This window comes from Notolepis coatsorum, assembly GCF_963971535.1.
Source record: "Notolepis coatsorum genome assembly, chromosome: 14".
NCBI lineage: Eukaryota > Metazoa > Chordata > Actinopteri > Aulopiformes > Paralepididae > Notolepis > Notolepis coatsorum.
In genome coordinates this window covers 51,177,981-51,196,627 of record NC_140178.1, presented here as the reverse complement: position 1 = coordinate 51,196,627, position 18,647 = coordinate 51,177,981, and the positions used below count along the sequence as shown (strand labels likewise).

General features: G+C 41.9%; 2 protein-coding genes across 3 annotated transcripts in view; one reads left to right on the top strand and one right to left on the bottom strand.

The window, feature by feature from the left end:
• The window catches only part of mmd2a (monocyte to macrophage differentiation-associated 2a), a gene marked incomplete at its 5' end in the record, with an annotated part of 74,929 nt that extends 70,099 nt beyond the window's left edge, over positions 1–4,830 (top strand). The window contains one exon of the mRNA XM_084328229.1: positions 1,937–4,830. Within this exon, the coding sequence (XP_084184355.1) occupies positions 1,937–2,137 (201 nt within the window). The 3' untranslated portion in view covers positions 2,138–4,830. The remainder of the gene's footprint in view (positions 1–1,936) is intronic.
• A 106-nt stretch (positions 4,831–4,936) lies between these two features.
• ap5z1 (adaptor related protein complex 5 subunit zeta 1) overlaps positions 4,937–18,647 on the bottom strand; it is a 48,080-nt gene continuing 34,369 nt past the window's right edge. For both annotated transcript variants that reach the window (XM_084328225.1, XM_084328226.1), the window contains 8 exons: positions 13,511–13,689; positions 11,947–12,089; positions 11,641–11,759; positions 9,018–9,145; positions 8,717–8,814; positions 8,240–8,372; positions 7,127–7,341; positions 4,937–5,426 (listed from right to left, as the gene is read on the bottom strand). In XM_084328225.1, coding sequence (XP_084184351.1) covers positions 5,174–5,426; positions 7,127–7,341; positions 8,240–8,372; positions 8,717–8,814; positions 9,018–9,145; positions 11,641–11,759; positions 11,947–12,089; positions 13,511–13,689 — 1,268 coding nt within the window. In that variant the 3' untranslated portion in view covers positions 4,937–5,173. The remainder of the gene's footprint in view (positions 5,427–7,126; positions 7,342–8,239; positions 8,373–8,716; positions 8,815–9,017; positions 9,146–11,640; positions 11,760–11,946; positions 12,090–13,510; positions 13,690–18,647) is intronic.

Below are 18,647 nucleotides of genomic sequence, written 5' to 3'. Positions count from 1 at the left end.
GTCTGGTCAATTTGAGCATGGTGTTATTCACAGTCAAAGATAAAAAAAAAATTATTGATATTCTCATTTGGTTCATTACAATTTACTCAAAAATAAAATTTTCATTCAATCAATCACCGCGCAGATTGATTTATTGAATGAAAATGTTATTAACAGATTGCAGAATGGGTACAATATAGTACGGCTCAATACACAATTGTTAAGGGGAGACCAGAGAAAGACTTTCGTCTTGTTTACATCAGGGTCCCCCATTTTCAATTCATAATGAATTGTAAGTAAGGGTGCAACTTGCACCGTGCAATCCATTCTTTGTGGATCTAGCCCACACTGACACTGGGAATACATTACCTGAGATTCATAGATGTCCCTAGAATCAGATACCAAGAACATGCAAATGGACCATATTAAAAAAAAAGTCTGTAAATGTGTATTCTACATTCTTATGGAATGAATGAGACAAAAAAAATATTATAATCATTTTTTTTTGTATTTAATTTTGAGTTAATTTTCATAACGCGATAATTTGCTGTGTAATTAATTAATCTAATTAACACAATAAACTGACAGCCCTATTTATAACACATGGATTGGGGAGAATCAAGCACCACCGATTCATGTTCTTTGGTGGATTATGTTGGGAACACGATCGACATCAATACTTGGAATGGCGATCTGATAATTGGAATATTCTTTTTGCAGTACATCCTAGTCAAGGTAAGGGCTATTATGGTATCAATCTTGCGTTGATCCAATAATTCCTTCCCCACGATCGGAGCGTGTGTCTGTAATGTACTGTATAACGTATTCCGTTGGTGACGATCGAAGCATAGAACCCCCCCCCCCACCCTTTCATGCATGCATGATGAAACATAATACCGATAATATAGCGTTGATTTCAGATTGATTGTTGATCCAGGCGAGGAATGGCACGGTTTCTAGTGAATGCACTAAACGCTGCTTAGTGGCGTTTCCTGGGATTACACAGAATTACTCTAAAACTATACTCATATTCACCACGGTATAAAACGGGAATGTATAGATGAAGCAATTATTTCTTTTTCACAAATTGAACGATAGATACTCGATGTCAAATGGGCAATAGTTTTATATCCATAGCTATGATATTGAATATAGTTTTAGCCCTGAAAACACCAGCATGTATCCCCATTCATCAAAGCGCTGGCACACACGACCATACGGCCCATAGCGACCTCTGGCGCTGAATGTGTTAATCCATGTGTTGTGTTAATTACAGCTCATTGAAATTACAAGGTAGCAGTCCCTATAAAACAGGTTATTGCTATTTTTCATATATATAATTTCATGGTAAATGGCTGCTTTTATCCAAAGTGCTTTACAATTTGTTACTCACATTTGACCCATTCACTCACACATTCACACACTGATGGCAGAGGCAACCATGCAAGGTGCCAACCTGCTCATCGGGAGCAGTTAGGGGTTAAGTGTCTTGCTCAAAGAGGAGGAGCTGGAATCGAACCGGGAACCTCCGGATTACCAAACGACTGCTCTACCTCCCGAGCCACTGTCGTGCCCATGGTGCGGTAATTAACACAAGGATTCAATCTCCCCGATAACATCACTGGTGGCCATATTCAAACGCATTTACTCTCAATAACTGTCAAAACTAAATTAACATGTGCCAAACTGTTTAGAGTTATTGGATGTGTGTGAGATTATGTGCAAAATAAATCAGCAGTTTTTTTTTTTTTTTTTTTTTAGTAAAGTGCTCCTTTAATTCAACAAAATGTAATATGATGGGCGGCCATTCAATTCATCACATACATACTGTACTATAACATCCAACCATCTATATAAGCACACATGCCAGGTTATTGCCAAAGGGCTGGTTAAACCATATCCTGTACACTGGTATTTGTTACAGCTCATTGGTAATGTGTGTGTGTGTGTGTTGCAGGTGGAGCGGGCAGGCGTGTGTGAGTTAGCAGTGGGCGGGGTGTTCTACGTAGTGGGCGTGCTCTTCTTCAAAAGTGACGGCCTCGTACCGTTCGCCCATGCCATCTGGCACCTCTTTGTGGCCCTCGGAGCGGGCGTCCATTATTACGCCATCTGGAGGTACCTGTACTCGGCAGGCCCAGCAGTCCAGACCTCCAGGTGACTGACCGCCCGCACCTGAACACGCCCCCCCCCCCCCCCCACCCACCTAGTCACTGACCTGGGCACCAAGGAGAGCCTTGACTGACCCACACAGCAGCAAAGAGGCATCTAGTCCATAGGCTTTGTACTGTACACGTGAATAAGCCCACACCAGGTACAGGGGTAGACATTTTAAGGGTCAAAACCCATCCTCCTTACAAAAAGGTATCATGGTAGTTTGATGGAGATTTCAGTTTTACCATCGTACCAGAACATTGTACAAATAATTCATGTTACTGCCATGGTAAAAGTCATGTATCACCATGGTACCACTTAAATGTATTAAATAATACAGTAATGATCCAACTTAAACCATGATACTGATGGTAATTTAACAGTTTGTTAAACAGTTTGTAACAAATGTTTCGGTCATGCTGAAAATACCATGATATCTTTTTGGAAAATACCATATAATACTTTGTATTTTATGCAGTTCCCCACTGTGCAGCAAGCATGAAAAAAGTGGTTCTTCTTAGAGCTTCATCTGTGACCAAACCTCCACTCAGATCCACTTCTACAGACTTTCACTTTACTAACCACCCTGCCAGACCAGGCTCAATATTTGCCATGTGAATATGAGTTTTACATATTTGAAACACTTATGTAGTCTCCAAATTGGTCACATTACTGGATGTTCGTTGAAATCAAGCCCTCCTCTCGTCTCAAAGTGTTTTTAAACTATTTTGCCCGACAAATGGGGGTTGGATCGCCTGACTTCACCGTTAGGAGACTACAAGTGCTCGCACTACGCTAGGCTCACGTGACTACAGAACTCCCTGCAACTCTAAAAGATGAAGATGAAGCCAGGCTGGGTCCACACTGACTGATTGGCTGACTGATTGACAGCCAATTAACCAGTGTTCTGCAATAGATTGAACTGTGAGCGAACATTCTTATTATGCTACTATTTAACAGCATAAACCACTCTCCAATATACTGCTAGGTGAGTGTTGGCTGGACCAAACACCTACTGACTTATAGAAAACTAATGACCTAACCTATAGTAAGCCAAGATATGAGGAAATAACCCAAGCCTACAGTATAAACTAGGTCACTACCAGGAACACACTCAGCAAAGTGATCTGACTGGCCTCCCCGGCTGCTCATGGATGAAAAGGACACCAGACAGGAGCTCCTGGAGAAGATAATGGGATATTAACCTCTATAGAACAAACAAGTTATTCCTATACAATGGTGCTAATTGCTATTCACACTAAAGTATTCAGCTTTTCCAATTTAAAAAGATCTTATTTACACTGACTTGTTACATAACCATGAAATATCACAAATAGTCAGCACAGCCTACCAAGGCTCACTGAATTTTGCACTACTGGTAGCTTAAAACAAGGTCATGGTTTAGCTTAGAGGCGTTTTATTTCATTTTAACCAGCGTGTTCTACATGTGTATGGGATTAATGGAATTTCAATGGCTTAAGTGTTTCCACATCTTCACTTCCAGCGATGTTGGAAAACAAAATATACCTCATTCAGTCATTAGGACTACATCTGTGGTCCAGTCTAACAACACACCTTACAAAGTGCACAAGCACTCAGAAGTGAGTGTTGACGACCAAAAAACATTACAGCTTGGCCACCTGGGTGGCTGAGGAAGGGTTTTGGTCGACTCACAAATTAACCAACCAATGAACCCACAGAGCACAGCGGTTGTAGAGGTGATCCTTCCATGTACCGAACTGTGCTACGCGTATGTGCGCATCATTATGGGGGCAATGTAGATCAACAATAATGCCGTCAACAGGGATTGGGCAAATATTGAAAAATTGCCACAATATTGCCGGCAAATAGGACAAAATGTACAGTATATGCATAAGATTGTGGGCTATAATCACAAAATACTTTGCTATTATTTTGGACATTGGCCATTTAGATTGCGTCAATATTCTGTACCATGGCTTTGGCACCTGGAAGCAACATGATATAGTAAGATATGGCCAGCCTGTGTTACCAGGCTGTGATAAGAGTTAAATCTCAAAACAGGACCATGATCTTTGGCTCAAGGTAAAGGCATTCATTTCTAGTTTACCATAGTCAGCCGACCTCAGTGATTCTATTGTGATTTATGTGCCATCAAATCAAGTTACGATTTTATACAATCTGACTGCTGCAATGTCTGAGCAACAAGTACTGTAGCGCTATTATTGAAACGATCAGCGATTACCAGTAATAAGACTAATGATACGACTAATGGTTGCTTTCCCACACAGACCGAGTCTTCGTTAAAATAGTTTGCCTTTGGAGATTTCCATTTTCTGTAGTTTAGCACCCTTGCTTCATAAGATGCTTGAGAGGCAATGCACTCTCTTCCTCTCCTAGAGCACTTAGTCCCTGATCAGTTGATGACAATAATTTATATTTAAACAGCAATGTGTTCTGGAAAATGTTCCATGGATATCTGTATCTAACAATATTACCACACAGGGAATTTATAGACACAAGATTCAGCAAATTTTTACAAGTCATATACTGTATGTATATTCAAGAGAGGTTTTCAACTGCTATACTTGCTGCGTTTCATAGATCAGATTGTTTATTTTGCCACTCTAGTTGAACTGTTTCTACCGTCTCACTCCGGAAGTGAACGATTTGTATCAAGAGATTCTATTTTGTAAAATTCTATTTCAGAGAAATCACTGAATTAAAAGAGCTATACGACACTGAAAGTAGTGTGTGTGTGTGTGTGTGTGTGTGCGCGTGCTGCTGTCAAGTCTAGCGTGAGAAACACGGCTTGAGCACAGGCGGATTCAACTAAGTTATTCATTTATTGATTTATAAAAACACAGTGCAAAAGGTCACATATGAATCATTTAAAGTCTTGTGGTATAAACGTTCATATATACGTGTCCATTACATAATTAATCTCCCGTTGCAACGCGGCACTGGTGCATTTGTAAGTGACTGACGATGATGCTCATTAGAGTGTGTATGGGTGTGCGAACAGATGGGTGGAGGAGAGGGGGAAGGTGTGCATGTGTGCGTGTCAGTAAGAATGTGTGAGGCTGGTGAGTGCTCGGAGTCGCAGGGGCATAGCTAGGTTGGTGTCGCGGTGCCACTGGGGCGTGGTCACGTGGGGAGGCGGAGTCAGAACACTTTGAGCCACGCTCGGAACCTTCAGCAGGGACCACAGCTCCTCCCCTCTGGTCACTATGGCAACCAGGTCCTCCTCGTTGGAACACCAGGGGACGGAGCCACCTCTGGACACCGTCCGCAGTTTGGAGAAGAACAGGGACACCCTGCAGACACAAACACACACACACACAGGTAAGAAAGAAATATAATATGATGACAGCATGAATATTGATGCAATATACATGATACTCTATCTGTGTTGCCAGGTGAAAATATGGCATCACCACTTTCTGTCGCTTTCATGTTTTGACCTGAACTGGAAGTTTACATGGTCCTCTTGTCTATGTTGTGACCAGGTTTCATGACCCATGAAACACTGAAAATCTCAACAGAATAACTTCAAAAACACACATGGTGTCAATCTGAAAATGAGGTTGGACCCTTTTGGAAATGCAATATTTACATCCCACAGCCAGTGTTGTAGCAATTTTCAGGACTCGTGACTCGACTTGGACTTGGGCACTGATGACTCGGACTCGAGCATTGGCTGCATTCAGACTCGGAAAGTGCAGACAAGGACTCAGACTTGTTAATTGATAAAGTTATTTATTTCAGATTTATTTTGTAATAGGCCGTAATAATTTGGCATAAGATATTGATGGTTAGTGCATTTGTTTGGCTATTGTGTCACAAAGTAAATAAACTCCCTTTGAAATGGTGACCGCTGTGTCATTTATGTTTAATGTAGACCTTTTTTTATTTGTATATCAGCTCTTGACTGTCCTGAGTGGAGTGGACTCAACCTTGATGACTTGGACTCGGACTAGGGTAATGGGGACTTGACTCAAGACTCTTCTTTGGTGACTTGGACTTGAACACTGGGGACTCAAGACTCGACCTAGAGATTTAGTGACTCAACAAACTACAATACTGCCCACAGCAGCGATATGTATCCTCACATTGTTTACAAGGGAAACGGATCAAAAGAAGACGGAGGTCAATGACATCAGTGTCCATAAATACGTGTGTGTGTAGGGCTGGGTATTTAAAATAAATAATGAAATATATCACTGGTTTTCATTATGGTTATAACAGAAAGTAGGAAAAGTATGTAGGTATAAACACCTTTTACCTTTGTTTTAGATAACAAATTACAGAAAGACAATGGTAGATCGCTTATTAGGTTCAGTTGCGTTTTGCTACTGGAACAGACAGACACACAGAGAGAGAGAGCCCCAGCCCTCCTGACAGGGGCTGGGGGAGGGGAAAAGAGCGGACCATGAGGAGAGAGCTAGCGAGCTAGGATAGGCCGCTAGCGAGCGAGGAGATAGGCCGCACAACCAAGAGAGTTTCTTTTCGTTTCTTAGCTTTCCTTAGACCTCTAAAGACTTTCAATTAGTTTTGCATTCTGTGTGAGACCTTTGTTTATGCAAATAAACATCCCGAGTCAGTGTTGCCTGCGGCTTGGTCCAGTCGTCATACTATCTCAATTGGCAGAGGTAGCGGGTGGAAAGTCGATGGGTGGGGATTGGACGTTGTGGACAGCGACTCCTACAGGTCGGTTGGGTGACGCCTGTACAGCAGAGACAGGAAGTATCGGGGGCAGCGTGAGCCTCCCACGCGTTACTCCTCGCCACTGAGAGTCCGCGCTTTCTGGTGAAAGGATGCGACAGGCTGCCTCGTGTACCGGAGGGGACACGTGATGCAAGGCTTCTATTCTCACTACAGCCGACCAGTGGGAGGCATAGTCTAGCAACGTTCAAGACAGGGGAGGGGAGAATTGAAGGGGAGAATTGGCGATACGAAATTGGGATGGGAGAAAAATAGAAAAATAAGGAGATGTAACATTGTGTGTGTATGTTACCTGGGTATAAGGTCGTGTGAGCGTGAGGCCAGCTTAGCGAGGGCACTCATGAGAGAGGTGATGACCCTGGGAGCTGGGCGAGCATCCGAAGGGTGCGGGGCAGAGGAAGTGACCTCAAACAGGACCGCCTCCAACGCTTCGAAACAGGAAGTGATGAGCTCCACGGAACACCGAGAGTCATATGAAGCAGAGAGGTATTCTCCCAGAACCCACACCTGCAACAACAACACACACACACGTAGATAGTATTACAATATAATTTGTTGGAAGGAAGTTCTGCACACCTTCAAAACAGATACATTTTACTGTGGGAGGTCCTCCTATAATTGTCATTATTACCTACACAGCATTCGGAATTTTAATCTACTATGACTCTGTCATGTCATTTGTTTTTTACATTAGTCTGGAACGTTAAAATCCAGAGCATTTTCTTTGGCAAACTCGGGTCTGCAATCCATCTCCATAATCTGCAGACATCTCCATAATGTAATAGCATTACACTTAGGGCAGTAATTAATTACAGAGAACCTTTGAATATACAGTAGACTTTTTCAGGAGAACTCGCTAACAGCTCGGCCCCAGTTTATTTCCTGTTAGCTATTAGCAAACATTGCAACAGGAAATAAACAAGAGGCCCATTTAGTATTTCATGTTGTCAACTTAGAAAAGGTCTATATGAATATATACATGAATGTGTATGAATGGTTCTGCTGGCCTTCAAAACACATTGCAATCGCCCCCTGTGAAAGTCATCGAGTTCTAATAGAATTCACGTACTGGTATGGTGTGCTTTCATTACTGAAGATAATGATCCTTTTTTATTAGCCGCGACCAAAGCAGTTGGGTCTGTCTGTGTAAATGGATCACGACAAATATCACACCCGTTGGCCAGATGGTGGTGCTATAATCAGGGGTCAAAATGTCCAACTCAAGTCATAACTCATACACCACAAGTCAGAAGGAAGGCAAGCCAATTTCTCAGTAATTCAATACACTTGACACCCCTATCTACAATATTTAGGTGTTAAAAAGAACAACTTATTATTGAACAGGATCCAAAACAAACACACGGAAAAGGGTTCTCACTCTCACACACACACACACTTTTCTCACCACATGTGTGAAGAGGTCCTCTTTGCTGTAGACGTTGGATGTGGTTCCAGCAAACTCCAGCAGCTCATGGGATTGGTCGACCACTAGAGAGGGGCGGAGCTTACACAACCTCATCAGGTGGCAGCTGAACACTCTATTAGAGAGAGGGATGAGAAAAGGAGGGACAGGGAGGAAAAGAAATGGAGGGTGGAGAGAGGGAGGAAAAAGAAAGATAGATAGATTCAAGGGGTTTATTTATCACATACATACCAGGGCATATAGTGAAATGCAGGTGGCCATGCATTTCCAAGATAGATACAGAGATGGAGGGAGGGGGGTAGAGAAAGGGATGAAAAGAGAGGGAGGGAGAGAAAGAAAAGGAGGAATAGAGATGAAAGAGGAACGCTCATTTCTAGCAAGCAGAGAAAGGTGTTCCTGCTACAGTCAGCTCACTGTTCGAATGTTTGTGTATTTACTCCTGTGTGTGTGTGCCTGTACCTGTGTATCTCCTTTGTGTATCTGGGGATGTTAAAAAGGAGACTGCTTCTCTCCAGAAGGACCAAGACCAACTGAGCCATCAGCTTCTCATCAGCTACCTGCAACAAACACACACGATTCAATGAATTGAGACACACACACAATTCAATTTACTGAAATGAAATGACACGCATGCATGCAAGTTAGATCCCTTCACAGACTCTTTGTGCCAGATGGCTCCTCTCCACCGGGGAAACACCAAAAAATGGAAAGCAGGGTGGCAAAACCAAACACACTTTCAGAGTGAATTCTCTTTGGTTACCGTGACAACCATGTTGAAATAGATGTGCAGCAACACCGGGATGGTCTGGGCACACTGAACAACTCTTGGCCAATCGGCAGCCTCGGCCAGCAGCTCGTGGAGGGTGGCGAGTCGGCCGATGGTGTCACCTGATGGTGGAGCGGGAGACGAAAACGCCATTACAACGACTGGGTCACCATTAGATCCCATTAAAACACTGAACGTAGAACAAAGAGCCTGACGACCACCGGAGGTGACCCTCAGAAAGTGATAGCTGAATCAAGAGATGATTTCTGGAGCACGGTCAATTTTACTTTGGACACAGTTGAGACAAAGTTGACTTCTTCAGAGTCAACCTGAAGAGTGGGTCTTCTTAAGTCGACTCTGAAGATGACAGGCTGTGTCGAAAAGTCTGTCTGTGGCAATAAGATTGCTAAATTGCTAAAAGGTTCTATTATTGAGACACTAGGGAGGCTGAGGGGGAGACAGAGGATAGAGACGCAGAATAGAAGGTTCTTCATTGAGACAGTAGGAAGGCTGAGAGGGAGACAGAGTAGGAGAGACGGTTCTTTATTGAGACAGTAGGAAGGCTGTGAGGGAGACAGAGTAGGAGAGAAGGTTCTTTATTGAGACAGTAGGAAGGCTGTGAGGGAGACAGAGTAGGAGAGACGGTTCTTTATTGAGACAGTAGGAAGGCTGTGAGGGAGACAGAGTAGGAGAGACGGTTCTTTATTGAGACAGTAGGAAGGCTGTGAGGGAGACAGAGTAGGAGAGACGGTTCTTTATTGAGACAGTAGGAAGGCTGTGAGGGAGACAGAGTAGGAGAGACGGTTCTTTATTGAAACAGTAGGAAGGCTGTGAGGGAGACAGAGTAGGAGAGAAGGTTCTTTATTGAGACAGTAGGAAGGCTGTGAGGGAGACAGAGTAGGAGAGACGGTTCTTTATTGAGACAGTAGGAAGGCTGTGAGGGAGACAGAGTAGGAGAGAAGGTTCTTTATTGAGACAGTAGGAAGGCTGTGAGGGAGACAGAGTAGGAGAGAAGGTTCTTTATTGAGACAGTAGGAAGGCTGAGAGGGAGACAGAGAAGAGGAGACAGTAGAGGAGTTTCTGGCAGGATTCAGTCCTTGTGGTTTCAGAGGTGTGGCTCTTAACCACTACTCCCTCTCTGGGCACATTTCTTAAAGTTAACCTAATATGGTTCTGTATCATTCCTGCGGTGTGTATGAACCCTAACCCTAAGGTTTCTTCCTGCAGGCTGTGCACCTACTTAAACGCTAACTCAGAACTTTGATATGTACACTGCAACACACCATAACTATATCATATTAATTACTGTGCATTATACCAGTCACTCCATGATGCATTTATTTAGCCAATGCACACTACGTATATATACTGTATATAATTATTAAAACATTTTAATACAAAGTATTTATTACAGTTGCTTGGGGGTTAACTATTAAAAGAAAAACATGTTTTTATTATTATTTAATTTAATTTTATTATCTTTTACCCCCTCCTTTTTCCGATTTCTTTTCTCTTCCATCCCACTGTTAGTCGTTATGCCAATTCCCAACCCCCTTCCTGGTTGTTGCGCACTTTCCCCTACTGTTGGGTCCGAGAGGCCGGAGACTGTCACATGCTTTTCCTCCGACGCATGTGCAGCCAGCCGGCAGCCAGCCTGGCCGCGCAGATTCTCACTGGGAGAGTGTAACGTGTGGGAGGCCGCACTACCTCTCTCCAGATCCTACCCTCGCTGAGCAGGCGCCCCGACCGAACTGTAGGGGTCGCTGTCCACAACGCCCAGGACCCACCCGCCAGCTTTCCCCACCCCCTAATACTGCCAATTGTATTAGTGTGAACGGCCAGCCAAGCTGGTGACAACGCCGGGAGCTGGATTCGAACACGCGAACCCAGCGTCTCCAGCGTTGGTGACAAACGCAATCTCCGCTACGCCACCTGACCGCCTAGAAAAACATGTTTTTGAGTATATGGGATTTAATAATATACAGTATATAAAATTAAAATACAATATATAATGTATTATCCGTTTACGCTGTATATTATTAATGCTCCCATCCACTCAAACTGCTTTTTTTGTTTTGTTTTTCTAAATGGTTAAATATTCTTGAAGGCAAGAGGGAGAGCTTCTCTGTACTTCCCTGAAATCTGAGTTGCATGTGTGATGTCACTAATAGGTTGAACCTGTCATGGTTCAATATGAGGTAACTTGACACTTTTAGCTACACAGAAAGCTAAGTAGGTATTGACACATCTTGAAAGAATATAAGCTGCTTGGTTTTCCTACTAAATATCATAAATGGTGCTTGTTGCTATTTTTTAGCTCTTGTTGCCATTGTTTATTGAACAGTTTGGTAGAAAAAACACATTTGTACAAATTGTTATTGAATATAGACATTTTTAAGGATTTAAAAAAAAAATTTGTATGTTTGTTTATGACTTGTTGCTTTTTCGTATTCTTGATTTATGATATGGAAGTAAGCGGAGAGTATGCATTCCATAGTACTTGTTATTTATAGCAAAACATACAAATCTTGAATCTTGAAATATACAGTATATGCAAAATATTACAACAATACAATCAGTGTTCACATTGCAATCCCACTTGTGTGGCCAAAATTACCTGAGCCCGCCTCCTCTCGAAGCAGGAAGAGGAAGAGCCCTCTGTAGGCGGGGCTACGGAACGCCTCCAACGATGACAGACCACGCCCACCTGGCTCAGAGATGGGGAAACACGTTGACCTTACACACACACACACACACACACACACACACGTAATGAGATACTTGACTTTTATGTATTTTAATTTGAACACACATTTTAATTAAATACATCTATAGCCACCATTGTTTTACAAGTAATTTCGAAGCAATTGTTGGAGAAGTATTTTTTTATTGACAACCAGATAGAGACTGTGTGTGTTTGTACCTGAGTTGTAGGAACAGGGTAGCAGTGAGACAAGGCAGGTCGAGCAGAGTGTGAAGCAACTCCACTGCAGTACCAGCTGTCACCAGAGAGGGCAGCAGATCTACATAGTCATCCACCACTGCTGGACTGTCCCACGCTAAGAACTACAGAGAGAGACAGAGAGAGAGAGACAGAGAGAGAGAGACAGAGAGAGAGAGACAGAGAGAGAGAGAGAGAGACAGAAAGAGAGAGAGACAGAGAGACAGAGAGACAGACAGAGACAGAGAGAGAGAGAGAGAGAGCGAGAGAGAGAGACAGACAAAAAATGAGCGAGGCAGGCAAATGAGGAAAAAAGACATTCACATCTTCACATGATTTCTGCCAATATCTGACCATATATTGTTCAAGTTTGTGTATATACGGTATATCTGTGAGAACCATGTGGAGAAGGTTACGGTATATATGTGTGTACAGTGTATGTGTTGATGCGTTTCGCAATTATGCCACATCAATGTGGAACGCCCTACCCAAAGCTGTAAAGGAATGTGGATCACTACCCACTTTCAAAACCTCTCTCAAGGGACACCTACGGGAGACTGCAATTCAACACTGGCCCCTGTAAATATCCTAACCCAACCCCCTCCAATGTACAGTCATTTACATAGTATGGTTTTGTCAATAGTCCAATGTACAATTTTGTTTGTTTGTACAGTGTCTCCTCCCCCCCCCCCCCCCTCAATGTACAGTTGTGCTTGTTTATACAGTGTGCCCCCCCCCCCCCCAACCACCTCCAATGTAAATTACCCAGTATGGTTGTCAATATCCCAATGTACCCAACCCCCCCCCCCCCCCACCCAACCTCCTCCAATGTACAGTTTCTACGTCAAATGTATATACTCCCTTTTCTTGACTCCTTCTGTATCACAAACAGTACTGTATTTGCAAATCTGGTATGTCATAAATGTATAGATGTAGCAGTACTGACTATCTGTATGTCATGTATGTCATATATGTCCTGATGAATTGAAAATGGGGGACCCTGATGTAAACAAGACGAAAGTCTTTCTCTGGTCTGCATCCCCTTAACAATTGTGTGTATTGAGCTGTACTGTATTGTACCCATTCTGCAATCTGTTAATAAAGTTTTCAATCAATCAATCAATCAAGACAGGAAAATATTTGTGTTAAAAGATGGTTAGGAAATCTTCCTGTGTGAAAAGTTGCCACAGAATATCTCACCATCGTGGGAGAAACGTCCACCCTTCTTTTTCCCAATGCAAGTGGTCCTATCTGAAACTCTGCTCTCTTTCCTCAATTCCTCCAATCACAACTGCTGCTTTCCTCACACAAGAGAAATGCAACAGTTGGGATTGGAGGATCAAGAAAAGAGGGCAGAGTTTCAGATAGGTCCATTGATGTCAGCGTCTCCTATCAAGATGGCGACCAGCGCCTGTAGCAATGTGTAACAACCATCCACTTCCGAACACTATTGGTGTGTGTGTGTGTGTGTGTGTGTGTGTGTGTGTGTGTGTGTGTGTGTGTGTGTGTGTATGTGCGTACGGTGCATGTTTGTAGTGTGTGTTACCTTGAGCAGATTGGGGAAACAGTGTGTATACTGGGGTACTCTGAGCTGCAGGGTGGCCAGGTTCTGTCGGAGGAAGCGTAGCAACTCATGGGCCAGGAAGGGGTTGTTGAACAGCTCAGCGGGGAAACGCCCAAACACCAGCTTCCACACACACTCACAGTCCACCGCCGCCATGTCTCCTGCGCGCACACACATACACACACTACACTTTAAGGAGATCACTGTATATGGGCACATACATTTTAAATATCACCCATCAGCTTACATAGAAGTTGAAAGAGGACATTCTATTGACTAAATGTATTACTCAGATTGTAGAGCTAACCTTAACCCTAGTCATTCCATGACAATAGCTTGTAAGAAACAAGCATTTCATTATAAAGTATTCTGTATTTTGTTCTGACAAATAAAAACAAACTTGAACTTGAACTAAAACAAAATCAGGACATCCAACATGTCCTTATTTGGTCCCCAAATCCCAAAATGTCCTGATTTTGTAGTGTGTGAGGGCTGAGCCCCAACGTTCGGACCTTCATTCGTTACGTTGGCATTCAAATTCTAAATCAACATTCGATTTTTTTTTTTTACAATAAAAAATTAAATAAAAAATTTATACCGGTATATATTTGTATGTGTCTATTCATTCTGTTTAAACCAATGGGGTTTTTCTTCACAGTTGCAGATAAAGATTAGGCTACACTAATAGTATAGTATTAAAAACTGATGAGTTATATTCATTAAAGAAAGTTGATTTAATAAAAAAAAAAAAAAAACTAATTTAATCAGATTAATCACTTTATTCAAATTGAGGATTTAGTTTTTTTTTTTGTATTTTATTTTTTTATTCTTTTTTAAACAAACATATAAACAAACATGACAACACACGATAAGATATACAAGCATTAATTGTCAGGGCACATCCAATGAGATCACCTTTTGGTTAGTTGTTTTATATAAGATATACCCATAATACCTGTTATCTAAAAAAAAAAACCCTACACACATATGCTCAGCTCGAACCCCCCCCTCCCGGACCCCACCTTGAGAAGTACCTCCACTATCCCTCGCACCTAACCAGACACTACCATTATAAGCTAGCTTTTATTCTCTCCACCACTTCTAACCACATTGACATTTTGGATTCATTGAGACCCAGAATTCTTGCTGTAGATATTTCATGGTAAATTACATCGAGATATGTAAGAAACCAAACTTTACGGCACATTTTTTCCGGTTGAAACCAGCGTGATGCGATCAGCTTTTTGGCTACTGTGATACCCGATAAAACCAATCTCTTTAGCTGTGGATTCACTGCAAACTCAAAAACATCATTCAACAGCAATACCGAGGGGTGTACAGGTATATTCCAAGATACGAGTTTTGATATTTGTTGGGTCACATCTTTCCAGAATGCCTTAACTGGTGAGCAGTCCCAATACATGTGCATAAATGTCCCTTCGTCCCCATTTGTACATTGGGTGCATTTGGAATCTTGTTTGAGCCCCATTCGGCACAGTCTTATAGGAGTCAAGTATGTCCTGTGAATATAGTTAAGATTGATTTGTTGATGATCCGGGTTCCTTGATGTAAGTCGGACATTTGCCCAGGCTCCTTGCCAATCAAAGTCATTTTCCAGGTCTGGTATATCCCTCCTCCAGACAGAGTCAAGTTGGAGGGTTTCATACGAGGACGTTAGTAATTGATGATAAAATTCTGAAACAAAACCTCTCGATGTCTCTCTTGAGTAGAAGAATTTGTGGTATCTGTGGTGTTCAATTGGTCTGTCTAATGGAACACCGTGAGACTTCAAACATAGCTCTAACTGTTTGTGAAAAAGCCATGTGGACTTGGTGAGATTAAATTTTTTGCGTATTTCTTTATCACTACAAAAACCCTGTTTGTTAAAAACATCCCCTAATGAGTGTATGCCTTGCTCTTCCCATATAGGGAATCTTATAGGTCGTTTTCCAATTAAGAGAGCATTGTTATTGAATAAGGGAGTATGATTGTGCCATTCTTGTGGGTTAGGATTTTTTTTTTGTGATTCACGCCATATCCGGATCGCATGAGTAATTATGGGGCCAAATTTTCGTTCACAGTGCTTGATTGGTAGTTTAGTGTATGCTATGTCCTTCAGTCTATGTGGGGCTACTATGTTTTCTTCTATTTTTCTCCAAGATGCTAATGCTTGGGAGTCAAACCATGTTGTCAATGGACTTAATGAGTACGCCTTAAAATATAGGAAAAAATCTGGAAATGCCATGCCACCATCTGCTTTATTTCTCTGTGCGGTGGATCTTTTTATACGTGGTGGTTTGTTATTCCAAATAAATTTGTATGTGGAGGAGTGTAATCTTTTCCAGTAACCCTCTGGAGGGGGTAACGGTAGCATTGAACAGAAGAAGTTGATTTTAGGTAGTACATCCATCTTAACTATTGATATCCGTGCTTGTACTGTGTTCTTAAGTTTTGCCCATCTATCAAGGTCGTCTTTGATTTTGTTTTGGATTTTTGTGTAGTTGTGCTTCACCGTTTGTCTTATGGTAGGGAATATTTCCACTCCCAAGCATCTGAAATGTTTTACCATCGGTATCTGTCCTGGGAGGGTTGTATCTTTTTTTGCAGGGGTGTTAAGTGGAAGGAAAGCCGACTTCGGCCAATTTATCTTAAATCCCGATAAATCACCAAAGTCCTCAATCAACTTGAGCAGATGAGGCAATGTGGTGTTGGGGTTTTTCATGAACAATATTACATCGTCCGCATATAAACAAATTTTTTGTTGTGTGCCCTTGATTACGATAGGTTCTATGGATTGGGATTGTCTTATATATTGTGCTAAAGGCTCTAATGATAGATTGAACAGTCCGGGACTAAGAGGACAACCCTGTCTGGCAGAGCGTGATACCGGAAATATTTCAGAGATGATTGTGCCTGTTGTAATCATGGCCGATGGGTCTTTGTATAATACTTTAATCATATCGATGAATCCTTTTCCTAACCCCATCCTTTCTAGCACTGCCCACAGATACGACCATTCCAGCCTGTCAAAGGCCTTCATAGCATCCAGGGACAGCATCGCCTTAGGTATGGTGTCCTCCTTGTCGGCATCAAGTACGTGCAGTATACGTCTTATGTTCTCAGTGATCAGGCGGCCTCCTATGAAGCCAGTTTGGTCCGGGTGAACTAAAGACGTCATATGCTTTTGTAATCTGATGGCTAATACCTTAGAGTACAGTTTGATATCTGTTCCGAGGAGGCTTACAGGTCTATAACTACCGCACTCGTTGGGGTCTTTGTCTTTTTTAAGGAGGACTGTTATGAGTGCAATATTGTCAATTTTATGGAAGTTCCCCTCCTTGACTGAGTATAAGATCATATTTAGTAATAAGGGGCCAATTATGTCCCAACAAGAAAGGTACATTTCTGATGGGAAACCGTCTCTTCCTGGAGCCTTACCACTTTTCATTGCGGTTATGGCCTTCTTGAGTTCCTCTAGTGTGATCGGTATTTCTAACTGTTTAGCGTCATCCTCTGAAAGTTTAGGGAGAATAATTTGATTAAGAAATGTGTCCATTTTGTTTTGATCGAAGGTCATTTCTGATTTATATAAATCGGAGTAGAATACTTTGAATGTATCGTTTATTTTTACAGGATCTGTTACAAGTACTTGTTGTGCTCTAATGGTAGTTATATCTGCAAATGTTGCATTAATTCTTAATCGCATGGCTAATAGGTGGCTGGGTTTGGAACCATGGGAGTACTGCTGTTGTCTTGTGCTACGTATTTGTATTTCCGATTGTTGTCTGTATATGTCATTGATCTCTATTTTTAGTACGTTAACTTGATTTTCTAGTCGAGTTGAGTTGTTGTATTTCAGAGAATTAAATAACGTTGAGTAAAGCGTTTCCAGCTCATCCAGTTTTGTGCTTTGATTCTTGCGCATTTTGGAGGAAAAGCTATCCGTGAAGTCTTTGATCATTCCCTTTACCGACATCCATATTATTCTGGGGTCTTGCACCGAGTTTGCATTCTCCCGTTGGAATACTATAAGAGCTTCTTTGAGTTGTGTAATGAATTCCTTGTTGTTAAGCAGCAACGAGTTAAATCGCCATCTTGGGGCTCGGGAGGATAGTATACCAAATGTACCTTTAAGGAGTAAATAACAGTGATCTGATAGTGCGTTGGGTATCATTTCCACTTCATAATTATCAAATAGTCTCTGTGATGCAAAGACATAATCTATTCTGGATAGTGTCTTATGTCTCGCAGATCGACAAGAGTACTTTCGGGTCGTGGGATTAAGTAACCGCCATAAGTCCTTTACACCTGTAATCTTTGACCAATCCTTTAATGCCTTCGATGAATTCTTTTGTTCGCTGGAAAAGGCGAGGTAAGATTTGTCTATCCTTGGGTTCCAGATGGCATTAAAATCCGCTCCTATTATAAATGAGTAATCGGGAATGTCTAACATTGCATTAGTTAGTGTAGTGAAGAAATCTTTTTCGTACAAATTTGGGGCGTATACCGCTATCAACGCTATTTTCCTGTTCTTATGTTCAATCTTAGCTATAGTTATCCGACCTTCTACATCAGACCATACTCCCTTTAGTACAATATTCAACTTACGTTTAACGACTATTGCTACACCCCGAGTTCTCGTACCAATAGAGGAGTGACTGATATTATGGTATATGTTGTCCGCTAATTTACCTATGTCTTTCCCTAGAATGTGTGTTTCGCTTAGCAGAGCAATGTCCACATGTTCTTTTTTCATCAGTGTGAGCACGCTTTTGCGTTTGAGTTGGTTATTTATTCCCCCGGTGTTCCATATCATTATATTCAAACTAGCCATAGTCTATACATGTTGCATTGTAATTTTTGGTAATGCTTCTAGAGTGCGAGGCAATAATAGATATACATCCCACTAGTGAGGTCCCGTTGAGAGCCGAGCTTAAAAACATACATATATACAAATAAAAATCCCCTACCCTTCCCTCCCACCGAGAGTCGTACAGGATTGTGTTCCATGAACACAACCTTTGCGTATGACTCTCTCCCTTGCACCACCGGATATCCCAGAATGATCCAATTATCCTTAACATTCCTATGTATACCATAGGATCTAACACTCTAAATT